Genomic DNA, 19,976 nt, shown 5'->3' on the forward strand with positions numbered 1-19,976 from the left:
GTGACAAAGACTAACTGAAGGAGCAGTGATTCCCACAGTCTCCTCTAGTTCCCACACTCTGTGACTGAGTCCTTGCCTTCACCAACCCCATGGTCACAATAGGGAACTGACCACAGCTTTCACAGCAGGGTATGGGGCACCAGAGATCAGAGTAGAATCAGGACACCTGGGACAGTGATTCCCAACTCTGCCACTTGCTGCTGTGTGACCATGAATATAGGTGCCTCAACCTGCCTTAACCTCAGGCTGTCAGCTGTAAAATGTACTGCCTTTCCTCAAGCAGTATCGCGAGCACCAGTGAGATCACACGCACAAAGGACCTAGATAAAAACCAAGTTGTGCAAATGCATGTGTCACCACCCAGCAGGCAGAGACACAGGCCATGCATTTGCTAACTAGGGCAGGACTGTCTGGGCAGCCTGGGAATGGCTGGCCTTTAGGGACTCTGCACATTTAACCATGGTGGCATTTGTACCAGCAGCAGTCACCAGTCCTTTGGAGACATTCAGAGATCCTCTGGTCTACCCCCCAATTCTATACTGAGGGTGAAAGAGGAGGCGTAACAATCAGGGAAAAACTGGAGCAGGACCCCAATCCTCTGACTGAGCAAGTTTACTTCGTGTGGTGGTGGAAATGCAGCTCCACAACATAACACCACCCAAATCACTGGGAGCCTTAGATGGGTATGAGATGCAGAAAACCCTAAACATTTCTTCTTGACCTTGGCTGGCCCAACATGATAATGATTCCATAGTAAATTTTCCATCTCCATAACAAAATACCCAAGATAATCAACTCATAAAGAGAAAAGGGTTATTTGGGTTCACAGTTTTGGAGGAGCAAGTCCACGATCAGTTGTCCCCACCATTTTGGGCCTGTGGTGAGGTAGCACACCATGGTGGGAGCACCTGGCAGAGCAACACCATGTACATCATGATCCAAGGAGCAAAAAAAAGAGGAAGGGGCTTGGACCCACAATTCCCTTCAAAGCCATGCTCCCAATGACCTAAAGACCTCTCACTAGGCCCCACCTCCTAAAGGTTCCACCACCTCCCAATAGTACCACCCTGGGGATCAAGCCTTTAACATAGGGACCTTTTGGGGGACATTCCAGATCCAACCTACAGCAGTGGTTTTGCAGTGGTATCAGCAGATTTGCCAGTCTGTTTCATTCAGACTAAATATTAAAGTGAGCATATATCCTGCCACAGAGGAAAGAAGAGGCCAGTTTATCCACAGGAAGCCAGGCAGGCAACAGAGCATAATTTAGAATGGGGCTCTTGCTGTCCCAGGAGACCCTGCATGGCTCCCATTCCCTGAACCCCTCCAAATTCTGCAATCGGAGATAGTAAACCAATCCTCTACCTTGGCCTAGGCTCTCTCAACCATTTGGTTTTTGGGTTTTCAACACATGACCCTGTCTCTTGGCTTTGCCCCGGAATACTGGTGTAACCCTGCCTTACCCTGGCTCGGGATCATGAACCCAACTCTGAAGGTCTAGGAAATACCTGACCTGCTCCTTCTCCCTCACTTCATTCAAACCAGGAGCATCAGGGCCAGTCACACCTTGTGCGACTCCTGGGAGGTAGACAGCAGCTGGTGAACCATAGCAGCACTCCACAGCCTTGGGGAAGAAGCTCTAACTCTTCCATCCTCAGTTTCCTATCAGTGAGGAGAGATAGTAATGGCACCTGCCTCCTAAGGGTGTAGCTGGGATTTATGATCAACAGTTTGGAAGACTCCCAGTAGAGTGATAAATGGGAATTGTCACAGAATCACTGTCACCCCTCTCAGAACCAGCCAGGATGGATGCCGGACTGGAGAGAACTCACCTAGAAAAGAAGAGCTCCTCTCTGCCTGCGTGTCTGGTTGTGAATCATCACCAGAGAAACTTCTTGAAATCTCTGTTCCCTAAGATGTTAATAACTAAACACATTTCTGTCAGCCCAAGAAGGCAAAGGAGCAACAGAAGTTGAAGGCAGCTGGTAGAATCCTAAGACAGCAGGCAGAAAACAAGACAAAACAGAGACCTCTTCACAGGCCTTTCAAACCCGGGATAAAAACACCCCATCTCTAGACCCGTACTTGAGAGTTACAAGGCACTTTCACAACTGCAGCTGGTCCCGTGTTCTCAGTGGCCTGAGATAGGTGTTCTCATCCCGTTGTGTGGAGGAGGAAGGTGGGGCCTAGGGGGAGGAGGAGGGAATTTGTGAGAAGATACACAGCAAGTGGCAGAACCAAGGCTCAGAACCAGGTCTTGGAACCCCAAGTCCGCCATTCTGTCTCTTCCTTTATCACCCACGGGGTAGCAGGTTGACAGAGTCAGATCTCAAGTTCCCCCACCCACATTCTCACTGGACTCCGGGGCCATCACATAGACCTGGGTCGCTGTTATGTCTGCTTTATAGATAAGGACCAAGTATATTTGCTACTGTGCAGCACAACTGGCCTGAACCCCCATCTGCCTGTCTCTGAACTCATAACTACTTTTAGAACAAAACATCCTCTTCCTGCCGGGGGCTGCCTGCTTGACCCTCAGTCCTCTGTCCCTCTCCCTGCACTTGCCTTCCAGTCAAGGTGATTCTGGATAAATACTACTTCATCTGCGGCCACCCCCTGCACTTCCTCCCGAGGTCACAGGTGTGTGATGGACATCCGGACTGTGCCTCGGGAGAGGATGAGGAGCCCTGTGTCAAGGACTTTCCCGAGAGGCCTGCAGTGGGAGGTGAGTCCATGGGCTGAGGAACAAGAGGAGTGGGCACACAGGAAGTCAGCTCATGTCCCCATGGTCACCATATAGCAACTGCCCACTGATTTGTCAGTGTCCTTTAGATACCAGCACTAAACACCTGGTGTACACTCAGGAACTATTTGATGGACAAATGTGGACCAGAGGACATAAGAGATTGTCACTGAGCCTGCTCATTCCTGCAGCACCTGCTAGGTTTTGACCAAATTTCTACAAAATCGGTTATTTCAAGGGAACTAGAAAAGAGACTGACAGTCCATTAAACCAACTAACGATCCCTCTAGTCATTAGTGTTTATTGTAACATTCTATATAACAGGACAGATCCCAGTTCTTGAAAGGAGCAAAAGCCTACGATCTTTCTTGGTCTGGACTAGCTCAGCTGCATGCGTCTGGTTCTTAGGCCCTGAAGAGAAAAAGCCCAGGAGATGAATGAGAGGGACTTTTGAGGGCAGAACTGAGTTGTGTCCTGTGTTTTTGGTTTTTTTTTTTTTTTTTTAAAGTCAAATGCCTCTAGGCACCTGGCACTCTACTGCCAATAGAACTTCTCACTCGACCTCCCCTCTGACCTTATGTGGAGAAACATCTAGGTCCCTGGCTAGGAAGTTTCCCCAGACCAGGCAAACTGTGTGGCTACAGAGTGACCATACAACTGATCATCAAACTGATACCTAAGCCGGGTATGGTGGCACACGCCTGTAACCCCAGCAACTCAGGAGGCTGAGGCAGGAGGATCATGAGTTCAAAGCCAGCCTCAGCAAAATCAAGATGCTTAGCAACTCAGTGAGACCCTGTCTCTAAATAAAATACAAAATAGGGCTGGGGATGTGGCTCAGTGGTCAAGTGCCCCTGAATTCAATCCTTGGTACTCCCCAAAATAAGTAAATAGATGATAGATAGATAGATAGATAGATAGATAGATAGATAGATAGATAGATAAAATAAAAAGGGCTTGAGATGTAACTCAGGTTAAGCACCCTGGGTTCAATCTCTAGCACCAAATAAATAAATAAATAAATAACCTGATACCTATAAGAGCAAAAGGGTGTGCTATTAACCATTGTGCCAGAGCAACGGGGCAGAATGAAGATTGACCCTGGGACTTGTGCACAACCTGGCCATTGTCAAAATGAGGTTCAAGCAGTCAAATGGAGGAAATTCTCAGGATGTTAAAAGCATCGGTGCTCACAGTGGCCCCATTTCTGGGTTGGGTGGCTTGGGCTGGTCTCATGAGTTCTGAGGGGCTGGGCCAGAGGGGTCCCACGATCCAGCTGACCCAGGTTCCTCCCTTCCCAGTCCGCCTTTCCAAGGACCGATCCACCCTGCAGGTGCTGGACCCGACCACAGGGAACTGGGCTTCTGCCTGTTTCGACAACTTCACAGAAGCTCTGGCCAAGACAGCTTGTGGGCAAATGGGCTACAACAGGTACCCAACCTGGGCCACCAGAGGCTGTCACCCCACCATAGCCTCCTCTCTCTTTCCTTCCTCTTGATCCTCTTCCTCCTTTCCTAAAAAAAACAGTCAGATGGAACTGCTCTTGAATCCCAGTCCTTTCACCTATGAGCAATATGAAGTGAAAGCTCTTACGCCTCCCTTCCTCAGGAGCTAGTTGAGGCCAGGTGTGGTGGTGCAGGCCTGCAATCCCAGCAACTCAGGAGGCTGAGGAGGAAGTTGCAGGTTCAAAGCCAGCCTCAGCAGCGTAGTGAGGCCCTAAGCTACTCAGTGAGACCCTGTCTCAAAATAAGAAATAAAAAGGGCTGGGGATGTTGGCTCAGTGGTTTAGCACTTTGGGTTCAATCCCCAGGACCAAAAAAAAAGTTAATTGAGGAAAGTAATGCTGACATCCTAGGATGATTAGGGGGTGCCAGTGAGAGACTGAAAGTTGCCCCCCAGCACACATACACACACTCACTTTCCCGCAACACACACTTTCTCACACATGCACACACACAAAGTTCCAGCTCCCCTGCATCTTCTCTTTCCCTTTACTCTCAATCTTCACTCCTTTGTCCTTTGCAAGAAGCCTCCCCGTCCAGTAATCTAAAAGCCTGATCTACTTACACAAAGTCTCCTTGGTTAAAATTTCATTTAAATAAGCCTGATTTCATTGGGGCCCCATCATTAGCAATCCCAGCTCTCTCAGCAAATTCCAAAAACAGTTCCAAGTCTGGAGTGAATGGAAGGTGCATAATTATAAGAGGGTAATTAGCATGATATATATTTATATTCATTTGATCCTGGCAGAAAACCAAAAACACGGTTATTATTTTAGCTAAATTAGAAGTAGGCTCAGAGAAAGTAACTTGCTTGGGTAGTAGCTGAGAGGTAGAGGGCTAGAATCTCTGCCCCAGAGCCCTTGTTCCTGGGCATCCGTGTCCTCAGAGTGTTTCAGCTGTATGTTGAGCAATGCTCTCTTTCTCTCGCCTCATCTGTACAGGAAGGGGCCTTTGGCCACTCAGGAGCCTTCCTGGAGAGGATGGAAAGGAACCTCGTATTCGGTGGCAGAACAGGATACCCTCTCCCTGACAGGCCCAGACTTATTCAGGATTCTAAGAACCTTGGCTCAGCAACAAGGCAGATATTATAACCACTAGGCAAATATCACCAATCAATCACAGAACTCTCTCCCATGGGTCCCAAAAGCATCCTCAAAGTCCTTTTCAATAAATGCCCCAGGCAACAATTACCAACCCATCTGACCCACATGCCCTCGATGCTCTCCAGTTACCAGGCTTCTGCTGCTCTCTACCTTCCATGGGGTGCAATGCCCAGACTCTCTAGGAAGGACCCCTGCCACCTTGGTTTTGAGGACAGCAGGGACAGCACCTGCCACTCCCCCCTCCTCCCGCTGCCATCCCAGCCCAGCCCCTCCTCCCCCTGCAGTCCAGCCAACTGCAGTGTCAGCTGTACCTAGTGCAGCAGGCTGAGGCTTGATTATGAAACCCAGATGTCTCCTGGGGTTCTTAAGATGATAGGTTCCTGGAATCTCTGTCCTTCTGGAGCTCGCCAGGCCACCTGGCTCTTGGGTTGTACAAAATCAAAGTTCATTAATCAGGGTGTAATTGGTTAAGTTTCCTGGGAATGTTCATTTCTAACTTTGTCCCTCCTTTTGGAATTGATTACTCAGATTTCTCCCCTTTCTTCCCTTCTGTAATGGAAACTTTTCTTGTCCTGGGACCACAAAACCATAGGTGGTCCAGGTAGGATGACCCTAGGGATCATGTGATCCACCTACCACTTTACAGAGGAGAAAAGTGAGATTTATAAAATCCCAGAGAAGGAATGTGACCTGCCCAAGGTCACACATCAAACTAGTGTCAGAAGAACTAGTTCCTAAGAACTTCAGTCTTGAGGGCTCTTAAAACAGTCTCTTGATCCTCCCAGATCCAGCACCTGGGTCCACCCAGGGAATGGCAGCATTCCTGACCAAGCATGTATCACTCAACCAGGGCCATGGCTTGACCTCGCCCTCCGAGTAGAGCTTGTAGTAACAGGACAGGGCAGGGAAGGAAGGGGAAGATTTGGAAGAGGCAGATTCAGCCAAGGAACAGTCAGAGATGGGAGTGATCAGGGAAGGCTTTCTGGAGGAAGAAAGACTTAAGCCCACAATCTGAAAGAAGGCACACATGGATTAGCAGAAAGAGGCAGGGTAGCTCAAGTTGGAGACTGTTGTCTAGTTTCATGTCAAGACAGATCCAGGCCCGTCTACCTCCAAGGGGCTGTACATGTACACCCAATGTCAAAGTCAGATCAGGTGCCCTGCCTGGAAAACTGGATATCCACACTCCAATCCCTTCCAAGATGAGAGGGGAACTCAGCTGGGTCTCTTTGCTTCTTTCATCCCCCTGATGTGAACCGGAAGAGACTACTGGGACATTTGAAAGAGGCACAGAGCTGGGAGTTAGAAAAGGAGATCTCTAATATTTCTCCAGAGCTCTGGATTCTGGACTAGGAATCCCTGCCACAGAAGAAAGTCAGGTCAGCGTTGTGCTGAGGACGGAGTCCTGGGATGGCACGAGAATGCCTCTTATTGCACGGCCCCCCACTGACCAAGACCACCTCTACTCCCCACTGACATTCTCTGCCACCCTCCCTCCTGAGAGCAGGACTGCTCCTGCCATCTCGTTATGGCCTCCGCCCCAGCTCACAGCTCTCTCTCCTCCACAGTCAACCCACTTTCAGAGCTGTGGAGATTGGCCCAGACCAAGATCTGAATGTTGTTAAAGTGACAGAAAACAGCCAGGAGCTTCAGGTGCAGAACTCAAGTGGGTAAGTGAGAGGATATCTCTGGCCTGTAAAGGCTAGCACCCGAGCCAGCCCAACCTGAACAGACTAGCAGCAAAAGGAATGTAAGCCAGACAACAGGAAGAACTCCCCACCAAGTAAATCATTCAGCACTGAGAGCTATAGAATCACTTTTCCAAGAGATTTTCTGTGTTAACTTTTTTAATAATATGCATAGCTGGACAAAGTGTGCTCTCCTACCCAAAGGCAGAGGGGTGGATAAAGTGACCTTCCTATCAATCTGAATGGTAAAGTCAAATGTTTTTCCTACTGCCCTAGGTGCCCTAATAAATTGCCCAATAGGCAAGATTCCAAAAGTCACATCATCCTTCCCCACAACTCACCGAGGCCCGAGTAGGACCTCCACATGGTCCCTAATGCTCCATGACCACCCTACATTAGAGCACAGCATCTAAATGAAATCTGCCACACTGCAGCAAAGTGGTCAGACAGGATGCTGGCTTCTTAACATCCAGAGAGTTACTGAGGGCTGTTCTTTCATCAGAGTAAATCTTGAAAAGGACAGAGTTGGTAACCGAGTGATGTTTGCCTAGAATTCCATTGAAATCCCATTTCTCTTTCATTTGGAAAGTCCACAGTGCCGCAGACTCTGCTCTGGGCTCTGCCCTCTTCTTGCTCAGGCTGCCAGGAGCCTAAGCTGGGCTTTAGAAATGGGCAGGGCCTAGGGCAGGGTATGTGTTCAGCACTGGACTGTTGGATCAAATCAGGTTGCACTGAGTGTTGATGCAGTTTCTATACAGACCCCTTTATGCAAAAGTGCCAGATTTCCCAAGTACTGGGAGGGGAATCAATAATGCCAGAAGGCCAGAGTTCCTGCCTTCCAGCCAAGGGAGAAGCAGAACCCACAGGACCCTGTGTCTCTCTTCCAGACCCTGTCTCTCAAGCTCCCTGGTTGCCCTGCACTGCCTTGGTGAGTATGCTCCATCTCTGAGGGGTTAAGACCTGGGCCAGCAATGACCAGGGAGAAAGACCTTCCTCCTCATTCCTAAATCTGGGACACTTGGAGTCTCCAAGTTTCACTCTATTTTAGCCCGACCTTTATTCTTTAGCCTTTTAGCTTATAGGTCAGAGCTCCTGTAAGTGGTCGATATTAGTAATTACCTTCAACCCTCTACTCACAGACCATGACTTGAGGATATTAAGTTTTTCATTACTGTAATGACATACCTGAGGCAAGCTAACTTCATAAGGAAAAGAATTTTATTTAATTCACAGTTTGGGAGGCTGAAGGTCCACTATTAGGCAGCTCCATTGATTTGACCTCTGCTGAGGATCTAACTTCAGGTGATGGCTCATGACAGGAGCACTTGCATGAACATGAGATCACATCACAAAACAAGAAGCCCGAGAGTCATTCAGGAGTCAGCTTTGCTCTTATAACAAATGACTCTGACAAACATTCAGGGAAACTACCAGGAAAACTACCCTGGTCCCTTCTGAGGACAGCCTCTCCAATGACCTAAGAGCCATGAGGTCACACCTCTTACAGTTCCCCTCACCTCAGCACTACTACACTGAGGGCCAAGCTCCCAGACGTGGACCTCTGGGGGCCTCATTCAAACCGAACCCAAATCATAGCAGGGAGCTACAGACAGATCAATTTGGCTAGACAGCAACTTTATACAAATACAGCAGGAGGCTGCCAGGAGAAGGGATTTAAACTCTAACTTTGCCAACAGAGGGGCTTTGGGTGTGTGAGCAAGGTGGCAGGTAAAAGCAGTGTTTGAAACCAGACGTTGTCCTAGAGGCCCACCTGGCACAGTGCCAGACATGTAGGACGGGTTGGCAGGCTTTCTCCCTGGAAGGACAGCCAGGGCAGGGGCTGCCCAAAGGACTGCACAGGCAAAGAACAGGGCAGGGAAGGGGCTGGAGGTCTCAGCAGGAGTTCAAGGGTCAGATGTGAAAACCAGGTCAGGGGAAAGACAGGATGGCAGATTGGGAGCCTCCCTTAGCAGGGGTGCCAAACTTGAAGAAAGATGAGTTTGAATGGGAAAATCCAGTTTCTGGAACTTTCTTCCCACTTCCGGGTGCCAAAGTAGCTTGTGTGCGTCTGTTTACTGTTACTCAGCAGGAGCAGCTGGGGACACTCGCCTGGGCGGGACTTTCATAACTCTGCATCCCTGTTTAGTTTGAAGGTCATAAATTCCCAGCACAATGCACACGCCCAAGTTCATAACATAAACTCCTAAACACACCTAAAGTCAAAAAAAAAGGAGAGGGAGATTTTAGGGGAAAGCCTGTTGTCTGGGACCCTCAATATCTCCCCAAGAATAATTCCGAATTGGCCTGGTCCTCCCACCCTTCTGGTACCTGTCCTGAGGACCCTGCTCAGGGTAAACCAGGGGCTGTGGGGAGGTGGTCCATTCCCCCAGAGCCTGACTCCCCCTTTTCCCTCCTTCCGGTGGAGTCCAGCCTGTGGGAGGAGCCTGAAGGCTCCTCGGGTGGTGGGTGGAGAGGAGGCCTCTGTGGATTCTTGGCCTTGGCAGGTCAGCCTCCAGTACAGTAAGCAACATGTCTGTGGAGGAAGCATCCTGGATCCCCACTGGATCCTCACGGCAGCCCACTGCTTCAGGTAAGGCCCCAGCTGCAAGGGGTTGGGGGGCCAATGCCAGGGAGGGGCTGCGTCTCCTGGCTAGTTTGCTGATGCCCCCCCCACCCCCGGCCCTGACTCTACCCTGTAGACCATTTCCAGGGTGTGGTCATCTCAGTGAGACACTGGCCAGGATGTCCATTGTTAAGCACCAGGGACCTGAGCAGAGGGTGCTGGGCACTAAGCTAGATTTTTCTGGGTAGAAAATATCATCAGATACCTCACCTCATCCCCCAAATCTTCCACTCCACAAAAGCTCTTCCCACTTACGTGGGGTCCTGAAAATTCACTTCCTCCCTCCCACTTTACAGGAAGTGGTCCCAGGGTCTAGAATCATTGTCAACTTCATTATGTCCAGAAACTGAAACAGGTATAGGTTCCCTTCTAGTGCAGCAGGGAGAGGCCTGGAAAATCTCCGGGAAAGGGCCACACTAGGCCCCCTTCACTTTCATTCATTCGTTCAACATCTCATGAGTATCTAAAAGGAACCAAGTTCCAGATTATGTGCCCTAGGACATGAGATGGACTCCATTGCTACCCCATCAAGCATTCCCAGTCTAGACCATGGGTTCTCAGCCTTTTTGAGAATTTAACAAAAGGTATAAATCATTTCCTGGTGGTGGTGCGGGCGGACCCACATACCAAGCTGTGTCTGGTGTGGGAAGCATGTAAGACAAGCCCATAAGTTACTTACCACAGTGTGAGCACCACATGAGTAACACAGCCAAGAACAAGGGTAGAAGAAAGAGTGCCAGGTCCCCATGGCTCAGTCACAGGGACACCCTTTCTCCAGCCCTCTAGGTAGATGTTTTCTTGGACATGTTTCACCAAGGAAAAACAATCAAATCCCCCACTAGAATTTGGTTTCTGGAAAGTGATTCCTCAGACTGCCCTTCTGTACAACCCCACCTCCACCATTAGATTACCTCCTAAGGCAGTGACAGCAGCCCTCCAATCCCCAGGGCTCAGGACTCAATCGTTGACAAAGCCTCCTCATGCTTGGCTCAGGCTTGAAGGCAGCCTTCTCTGCCCCCAGGAATTACCGCGATGTGTCCAATTGGAAGGTGAGGGTTGGCTCAGACAAACTGAGCAGCTTCCCATCCCTACCTGTGGTCAAGATCTTCATCACTGAGCACAACACTTTGTATCCCAAAGAGAAGGACATTGCCCTTGTGAAGCTACAGTACCCACTGACATTCTCAGGTGAGAGTTAGTACCTGGGGACAGAGCCCTGAGGGTGAGCCCAGTTCTACGGGATTCTAAACAAGTGTCATAGAAATCCTGGTGGGACTGTTTCAGAAGGCTTAGCTGCCAAGCTCTTGTGTTTCAAGATTTGTACCCAAGATTTGTTTTCATCGGTAAGGTAAGGTGTCAGACATGGCGACAATTGCCTTGGAGCAAAGAGTTTATTTCTTACAATTTCTGAGAGGAAGGGACCTGCCTCACCATGCAAAGCCACATGGGAAAGCACCTGGGTCAGTCAGGAGGCAGAGGGAGAGAGTGGGCGAGGCCAGAGCCCAGGCTGGGTAGGCAAGTTTGAACAAGCTTGGGATTGGATAGTGTGAGGAGTTCTCTGGGCTATAGAAGTTGATCTCTAGGCTTCTAGCACCTGGCCCCAGAGTGATTTAGGAAGAGGAAAATATTGTTTGGTGCATGAGAGTTAGATAAAGGAGATTGGGGACTAGGCTTCACATTGATTGGTTTGCATAGTAAAGGCATGACCACAGGCAAGAGCTTTATTATCTCTAGGAATCAGCTAACTCAGTCTCTCCCACACTGGCAAGATCCCCAGACAAAGCATCATAAAACAGGGGAAATTTTTTAAATCATGAAGATAGGATCTCCTTCTTCCTCTCTGCTCCTGGCAGGCACAGTCAGGCCCATCTGCCTGCCCTTCTTTGACGAGGAACTCGCTCCAGACACCCAACTCTGGACCGTTGGATGGGGCTTTACGGAGCAGAATGGCGGTAAGTCCTGGGCTCAGGAACACAAGGCAGGAGATAACCCTGTAGAAGGGAGCAGCTCCTAGGAGTGATGGGATAGGGCCCATCCTTCAGAAAAGTCCATGCTGGGGGACCAAGCACCAAGGTTCTGGGTATAAAGCAAAGAGATCTGGCGATGCAGAGAATCAACTTGGGCGGGGGTCCCAAGGCAAGAATGAGAGTGTGAGTGTGTTTTAATCTCCCAGGGGAGATGTCTGACACACTGCTGCAGGCGTCAGTCCAGGTCATTGACCACACACGGTGCAATGCAGAGGATGCTTACCAGGGAGAAGTCACTGAGACGATGCTATGTGCAGGCGTCCCAGGAGGTGGCGTGGACACCTGCCAGGTGGGGTCTCCCCGGATCCTGTGGAGTTCTATGGATGGGGGTGTGTGTCCTAGAGAAATGTGAAACCCCAGAGGTTGAAGCCCTCACACCAAACCTCGCATGTGGTTGGCACTCCGTGTGATAAGGGGAGAAAGGGAGACCAGCAGGGAAGGAAGGAACATAAAGATATAAGAATGGGTAGGTGGATGGACAGACGGACCAGATACACAGCAAGTTTCCAAATGTCCATCTCACATACAAAGATGTCATTGCTCACCCTCCCCACCCACCCTTACATATCCTCTACAGGATTATGAATCCCTTGAGGACAGGACCCCAGGTCTCCTCTCTCTGTGACTCTTCCCCAGGCTACTGGACTTTACTAGAAAAAAAAAAAATCTCATGCTGGATGAACCCTGGAGAATGTCCCTTGCCCCATCCCCACTGGTCACCAGGACTCTTAGCAATTACAGGATACAGTCTCACTACCCCACACATCTAGAGGGTCTTCAGAACATTTTCATTAGAACTCCAATCCCATCCCCAGTTATCAAAGTCCTTCCTTCAAGAAGCTTCTCTTCGTCATCTCTTGTGGGCCACGAACATGGCAGGCTTTAGGGACAGCGTCTGCCCTCAGTGAGTTCACAGTGGTGCTGGTGGACTGCACAAACAAGCTGTAGAGTTATTGGGTTCAGAGAGGGGATATTTTCTTTTCATTTGTTACTTGCTTGCTTGTTGGTGCTCCTCGTCCCACTTGATCCTAAGCTTCCTGAGGGCAGGGATCTCTCTCTCGCTTTCTTTCTTTCTTTCTTTTAATTAATTGAAACCCAATTGCCCAGAACAGTACCTTGCACAAAATAGGCACTCCATAAGTGATTAATTAAACTTAGGAACTACCACGTTAAACGAAGATAAAACCAGGCTTCCTTCCCCAGGGGCCCTCTGCAGCCTTCCATTTGCTGGTGTGAGTTATGACCCTGGGAGAAGGTTAGCTGAATGCCCACAAGTTACTTGACTATAAACAGACCCTTTTGCTCCAGGAGAGAAGAGCATTTCTGGATGCAGGAATAGCATGAGCAAAGGGCTGAGGGCGGAACAGCAGAGAGTGCTGGGAAGTGCAGGATCAGGCGGAAGGAGTCGGCCCCGGTCCACCCTCCCCAGCAGCCTCTGTTCTGGCCTCTCACAGGGTGACAGCGGTGGACCCCTGATGTACCAATCCGTCCAGTGGCAGGTGGTGGGCATCGTGAGCTGGGGCCATGGCTGTGGGGGCCCGACTACCCCAGGAGTGTACACCAAGGTCACAGCCTTTCTCAACTGGATCTACAGTGTGTGGAAGGTGAGTGCGTTCACCCCACCGAGGGTGCCCTCCCTCCTTCCTCCACCACGAGGGCACCAACCAGCCTTAGATTTGGTTTAAGTGGCTGTGACACCCTTTTATATCCTAAATAATTTCCCCTCCCAACAAGCTCATAGTCTGAGGTTCCTCCACTCAGGCTGAAATTCCTTAGGTCAGAGATTCCTGCTAAATGCAAGTTCCTTAGGGCATGGAACACATCCAGTTTTCTCAAGCTTTATCGCTCTCTGTTTTCTAACAGAAGGAGACTATCAGATCCTTTCCAGGGAGAGACTGTGATAAGGAAGAGGGTGGAAAGGTTGATGAGACTTCCTGCCCCGGGAGAGTGGGGAGAGAGCGAAGACTGCAGAAAGGAAGATAACTCTGCACCTGTCACCACTTTGTCCAGTGTCACCCCATCTGACTTTCCCTTTGTCATTCTCTTTCATTCTAGTCTGAGATGTAAGGCTGCTGTCCCTCTGCAGTGTTGAAAGCTGCTGCTCTTCAGTCCTGTCCCCTGAGGATCCCCCAGAAATCCCACACTAGGGCTCATCTCTTGGCCTGCATCTCAGCATTTCCTACAGCAACAAAGGGACTCCGTTTGCAAGACCCTCACACCTCAGAGGCACCCAGAAGGAAGTCAGCTGCCCTACCTCAGTCAGCCCCAATGCTTCCAGAATCCCAGGAAGAGATGCAGCCCACTGAATGGAGCCAGCTATGGACTCAGAGGCACTGTTAACCAAGGAGGAACGTTCCCCCTCTACTGAATGGAAGAAGCCTCTTTTGCAAGAACCCAGATAACCAGGGCTGGAGAAGAGGAGAAGAGGGTCTGACTAGCCTTCTCCCTTCTCCTCCCAGTCCCAAGCCCACTGGAACAAGAGGCCAGGGGTAATGGAAATGCATTGCCCTGCCATTGGCATGACTACTGTTGCCTACAGCTGCTAGTATTGTTACTTCTATGCGTCGTTGTCATTAAACAGTGAAGTCTTTGGTACATGTTTGCTGGGCTGCTTGATGAGAACTGAGCTAGGATCACTGGGCCTTTATCCTTTGGCCTGGGGATAAAAAGGTCCTGGGGAGGCAATTATTCTCAAAGTAGAGGCACAGAGAAACAGAGACATGGAGACCAGATCTGCTAAGTGGGGGCCACAGTGAACAGCAGACTGGGGAAGCCAGAGTGTCTCCTTCCCACACAGGCTTCTCCTGCTGCCCTTCTCCCCTCGCTGCCTGCCTGATGTCAGCCGTGGGCTAGGGACAACCTATGACTTGGGAGAGAGCCAATTTAAGCATTCTAGGGTGACATTCAAGCAGGACTCCCCAGGTGACTGGAAAGGGATATTACATCTCTGCGGCCTCCTTTCTTCTTTCTATAAGGCCTTCCATGAGGTTCTTTTATTTAAAAAAAAAATGAAAGAAAGAAATGAAGGAAGAAAGAAAAAAAGAGTAAAGTGTCATCTGCCAGGCATGAGGCAGTCCCCAAGCTAAGTTCTGGAAGTATAAGCACAAATAAGTGTCTGTACTTAAAATGGTTGGAGAATTAAGCCCCATGGATTTCTCTGGAAGTATGAAGGCTCCAGTCTTCTAAGAACCCTCTTGTTAAAGTTGAGTCAGATTCTGTATCAAATATACTGGTTAATGTTTTTCTAGGGTCTTAGGACATAACGGAAATCCTCAACAGTAAAAAAAAAAAAAATAAACAAAATTAAAATAAACAAAACCATCGGAACCATGAGCAGAAATTAGAGTGGTGATCTGGAACAACAAACTAAAATCTTGAGTTACCCTAGGGACAAAGACCTCTATGAAAGCTAGATAAGAACTAAACCCAGACCCACTGCAGGGGAGCCGAACCCAGGACTCCCCTGTGGAACAAAGGGGACAAATGAGGTCCCAGATGGCCGATCCTCTGAAGGACAATATACCCAATTTTTACAGTCTCAAGATTCCCAAAGATCTTCAAATATGAGCTTGCAATTGAAGATCAGAAAGATGTTTAAAAAGAAAACATACCGTAAGTGGGAATCATTATAAACAACTAATTTAGAACCCCAAGGACCTCAGATGTCAGGATGGTCAGATAATTCTAATAAAGTTTTAGAGTATTTCTAGGTGCCAGACACTGTTCTAAGTGTACTGATTCATTTAACATTCACACAGGGGCTGGGGATGTAGCTCAGTGGTGGAGCACTTACCTAGTGTGCACGAGGCCCTGGATTTGATCATTGCCAAACAAGCGTACCCTCGCACAGGCCTACAAGGTAGTACTATTCTTGTCCTCATGCTTTGGATAAAAAAGACAAAGACACAATGAGATAAAATACCTTGCCTGAGGTTACAAACTAATTAAGTTGCTCATAAGTGTTTTGACTACAAAGTACATGCTATGAACTACCATACTCTAGGGATTCCAATAGGAAAACTTATGAAATGTTTACATAAATAAATGCTATTTCCATATTTAATTGTTTTAGATTGTAGTAAAATACACATAACCTAAAATTTATCATCTTTACCATTTTTACACGCACTGTTCAGTGGTATTAAGTACATTGACATTGTGTTACCCTCACCGCCATCCATTCACAGAATTGTTTTCACCTTGCAAAACTGAAACTATATCCAGTAAGCAATAACTCATTTCTCTCTCCCCCAGTCCCTGACAATCACCATTCTACTTCTATAAATCTGACTACTCTATGTACCTCTTATAGTGCAATCATACAGTGTTTGTCATTTTGTGCCTGGTTTATTTCACTTAGCATAATGTCCTAAGGCTCATTCATGTTGTAACAGGTCAGAAGTTCTTTTCTAAGGTTGAATAATATTCCATTGTTTTTAACTTATTTTGTTTATTCATTCATCTGTTGATGGACCTTTGAGTTACTTGTACTGTTTGGCTATTCTGAATAATGCTACTATGAGAACATGAACATATAAGTATCTCTTCAAAGTCCTGCTTTCGATTCTTTTGGGTATATGCCCAGAAATGGAATTGTAGGATCATCTGATAATTCTATTTTTAAGTATTTGAAGAACCACCATTTTGTTCTCCATATGATTTTCACAATTTCACATTGATTTCTACAAACATTAAGAGCACACAAGCGTTCCGATTTCTCTACCTCCTCACCAACACTTGTTTTCTGTTAAAAATATAATAATGTGACAATCAAGAAAAAGGACAGGCAGATTTAAAGAACCAAGTAGATCTCTCATAAATTAAAAACTACAATCATTAGAACAGAAAATTGAATGAATGAGATAAAGGGCACTTAAGACTCAGATTGAGAGAGAATGAATGAACTGGAAGGTAGATTACAGAATTTAGTAAATTTACAATAGAAAGAGATAGAGAGTCAGGTGTAGTGGCACATGCTGTAATCCCAGTGACTCAGGAGGCTGAGGCAGGAGGATCACAAGTAAAACCAGCCTCAGCAACTTAGCAAGGCCCTAAGCAACTTATCAAGACCCTGTCTTTAAAAAATAATAAAAAGGGCTGGGGATGTGGCTTAGTGATTAAGTGTCCCTGAGTTCAATCCCAGTACCAAAAAGTAAGAAAGGAAGGAAGGAAAGAAAGAAAGAAAGAAAGAAAGAAAGAAAGAAAGAAAGAAAGAAAGAAAGAAAGAAAGAGGGGGGGGAGGGAGGGAGGAAGGAAGGAAGGAAGGGAGGAAGAAAGAAAGAAAGAAGGGAAGGAAGGAAGGAAGGAAGGAAGGAAAAAATATGAAAAAAGGGTGGAATAGTAAGGTCTAACATATTAATAGTCCTATCAGGAGAAAAAAAAGAGAGAAAGATAATTAAGGAGATACAACACCCAAGGTATAACAGCTGAGAATGTTCCAGAATCAATAAGGCATGAATCCACCAGATACAGGAATGTGCTGCCACAGTGTACACCCATACAACCAAAGTGAAAAATTAGAATATATCCATACCCAGACACATTATTAGTGAAACTGCAAACAACCATGAACTGAAAACTGCACATTGTGGCCAAAATAACCCTTACTCCCTGTTAAATTGATTGTTTTTTACTTTGCTACAGTAAAAGAACAGTAATATTTAAAAAAAAAAAAGGAAAATCAAATTTTGCACTATTTGTAAGAGATATGCCCAAAACATCAGTTTACAGAAACATCAAAACTAAAATTACAAAAAAAGATAGAGAAGACAAGCACTTACCAAATTTAAGCTGGGGTGGCTATCTGATATTTTTTAAAATAGGGATTTAGGACAAAAAGACAAAGCTAACTTTAGAATAAAGAGAGACACGATATATTATTAAAAGTACAATTCAGGAAGATATAGTAAGTTAAAGCTTGTAGACAAGAAGAAAAAAGAAAAGAATACACAGACACACGGACAATCCTTTTGTAATTGCTAGAGTTCACTATCACACCAAATCCTTACTCTGAAATGGCATTTAAAAAGAAAAAATAGACTCAACATTCTTCTACTTTGCCATAAGAATCTACTTCCAAGTAACAAGATGGCACCAGGTGGAAAGGTAAGCTCTTATTTTCTAAGTGGCGCTAATTCATACGAATGAGAGATCAAAACCCAATCTTTTCAACTTCTAATGAAATCACTGATTCAGGCAAGAATCATCCATGGATGTCAAAATCCTTTTGTGGAAGGTCAGTCTGTCTGATCCTTGGTTGAACTCCTATCCCAGAAGGAAATGGTATTTGGAGGTGAGGCCCATGGGAGGTGAGTAAGCCCAGAGCTCTCCACCCTCATCAATGGGGCCTGTTTGCCCTTCTGCTTGTGAGGACTCAGCAAAAGACTGATAACAACAAATTTTTCATCTCATTGAATGTGACAATGGTTTTACAGTTAAGTAAGAAAAATATCCTTAATTTTGGGAGGTACATACAGAAAGAAGTACATAGGGTAAAATGATATGAAGTTGTAATTTACTTCAAAATGCTTCAGAAAAAAATCGTTGAAGGAAATACAGGAAAATGCCAACAAATGCTAAAGCTAAATGATAGCTATTTATTATTCTTTCCATTTTTCTGTATATTTGAAATTTTTCTCAGTAAATAATTTCGGGTTCTTGCTTTCATGTTTTGTTTTGTTTTGTTGTAGTACTGGGGATTCAACCAGGATACTCTACCCCTGAGCTAGGTTCCCAGCCATTTTTATATTTTATTTTGAGACAGGGTCTCACAAAGCTGCTCAGGCTGGCCTGGAACCTGTGGTCTTCCTGCCCAAGTCACTGGGATTATGGGCGCGCACTGGGGTACCTGGCGCGAATAATTTTTTAAAATTCAAGCAAACAACACAAAATAGCCTCAAAAATGGAAAGAACTACAAAGAGAAGCTGAAAAATCCTTTCTGTGGTTTGGATGTGGTTTGTTGTGCTGGGTGCTTGGTCCCAGGGTGGCAGTGTTGGACACTTTATGAGGTGGGCCTAGTGGAAGGGGATCAGGTCACAGTGGCACCCTTGGAAGGGATTGATGTGCTCCTGAGGGACCATCGTTAGTTCCCACAAGAGTGAATTTTTTTCAAAAGAACAAGTCTGGACCCTGAACTTCTCCAGCTTGCTCCACCCTGTGATCCCTCCCTTCTACACACAGACAGTTCCCTTTCTGTTTCTCCACCCCGTTACAACATAACCAGTCAGTGGGCCCTGACCAGGACACCAGAGCAGTGTCATGCTGTTAGAGCCCTCCAGCCACCAGAACTATGACATAACCAAACCTCTTTGAGAGGGGAGGGAAGTGGTACCTAAGATCTAACACAGGGTCTTATGTATACTAGGCAAGCTCTCTGCCACTGAGCTCCCCCCCCGCTCCAGCCCTTTTATTTTGAGATAAGGTCTCACTAAGTTGCCCAGTCTGGCCTTGAACCTCCAGCCTTCAAAGATCCTCCAGCCTCACCAGTAGCTGTAATTACAGGCATACTACATCACTCCTAGTTTTAAATAAACCCGTTAACCTTATAAAATTCCCAACCTCAAGTATTTTGTTATAGTAACACAAAACAAACTAAGACATCCCCCAACATAGTAGAAGATTTCCACACACTTCTCTTTCAGTATTGACAGGACAAGCAAGTAAAATATCAGTAAATAATGCTATTAACATGCCTGATTAATAAACCTACGTAGAACCATGCTCTCAATACTTTGCAAATAAACATTCTTAGACACTTTCATACTAGTTCATGAAGGCTTAACAAATTTCAGAAGTAATATAGACACCAGACCTTGTTTTCTCCTCAGTTTCCATGCAACCTTGCCTTCATCTTCTATCGACCCACCTCTGAGTTTTAGTCACCCAGCTCTGGCCCCTTCCATCCCCAGAGTTATAAAGCCCTGGTTGTTGCCATCACCTCTCCTCCTAACACCACCACCGGTCTCAATCACGCTGAGGGACAGGACAAGGCTTTGGCTTGGTGGCCTTCATCACATGCATCACAGTGAAAGCCACAGCAACTCTGCACCCAGAAGCAGCTGACCTTACCCAGACAGCTCTAACTTCCTCAGGGCTTCTTGGAAAGACTGAGTAACAAAACATGTCTATGGGTAAATGTTGACTAATAGGAGACAGGAAGGAGCCAACAAATAAACTGCTCATCCGTCTTCTCCAGGGTGAAACTATTCAGAGAAGCTGCAGATCTGCAGGGTGCAGTGGCTGGTGAGTAATCCCAGCAACTGGGGAGGCTGAGGAGGAGGATCGTGAGTT

General features: G+C 47.0%; 1 protein-coding gene and 1 long non-coding RNA gene across 4 annotated transcripts in view; one reads left to right on the forward strand and one right to left on the reverse strand.

The window, feature by feature from the left end:
• Tmprss4 (transmembrane serine protease 4) overlaps positions 1-14,285 on the forward strand; it is a 35,935-nt gene extending 21,650 nt beyond the window's left edge. The window contains exons 4-13 of one of the 3 annotated variants that reach the window (XM_047515716.1): positions 2,573-2,725; positions 4,045-4,174; positions 6,917-7,018; positions 7,924-7,964; positions 9,467-9,626; positions 10,681-10,847; positions 11,513-11,611; positions 11,833-11,975; positions 13,141-13,290; positions 13,742-14,285. In XM_047515716.1, the coding sequence (XP_047371672.1) occupies positions 2,573-2,725; positions 4,045-4,174; positions 6,917-7,018; positions 7,924-7,964; positions 9,467-9,626; positions 10,681-10,847; positions 11,513-11,611; positions 11,833-11,975; positions 13,141-13,290; positions 13,742-13,753 (1,157 nt within the window). In that variant the 3' untranslated portion in view covers positions 13,754-14,285. The remainder of the gene's footprint in view (positions 1-2,572; positions 2,726-4,044; positions 4,175-6,916; positions 7,019-7,923; positions 7,965-9,466; positions 9,627-10,680; positions 10,848-11,512; positions 11,612-11,832; positions 11,976-13,140; positions 13,291-13,741) is intronic. The other 2 variants (XM_047515718.1, XM_047515717.1) reach the window with 2 other exon arrangements.
• LOC124958048 (uncharacterized) lies at positions 8,363-19,653 on the reverse strand. Its single transcript, XR_007103820.1, has 3 exons — positions 19,498-19,653; positions 15,480-15,568; positions 8,363-9,249 (listed from the first exon to the last, which is right to left on the reverse strand). It is a non-coding gene; the product is annotated as an uncharacterized LOC124958048 (long non-coding RNA).
• Between the last annotated feature and the right edge of the window lie 323 nt (positions 19,654-19,976).

Source organism: Sciurus carolinensis, chromosome 11, assembly GCF_902686445.1.
Source record: "Sciurus carolinensis chromosome 11, mSciCar1.2, whole genome shotgun sequence".
NCBI lineage: Eukaryota > Metazoa > Chordata > Mammalia > Rodentia > Sciuridae > Sciurus > Sciurus carolinensis.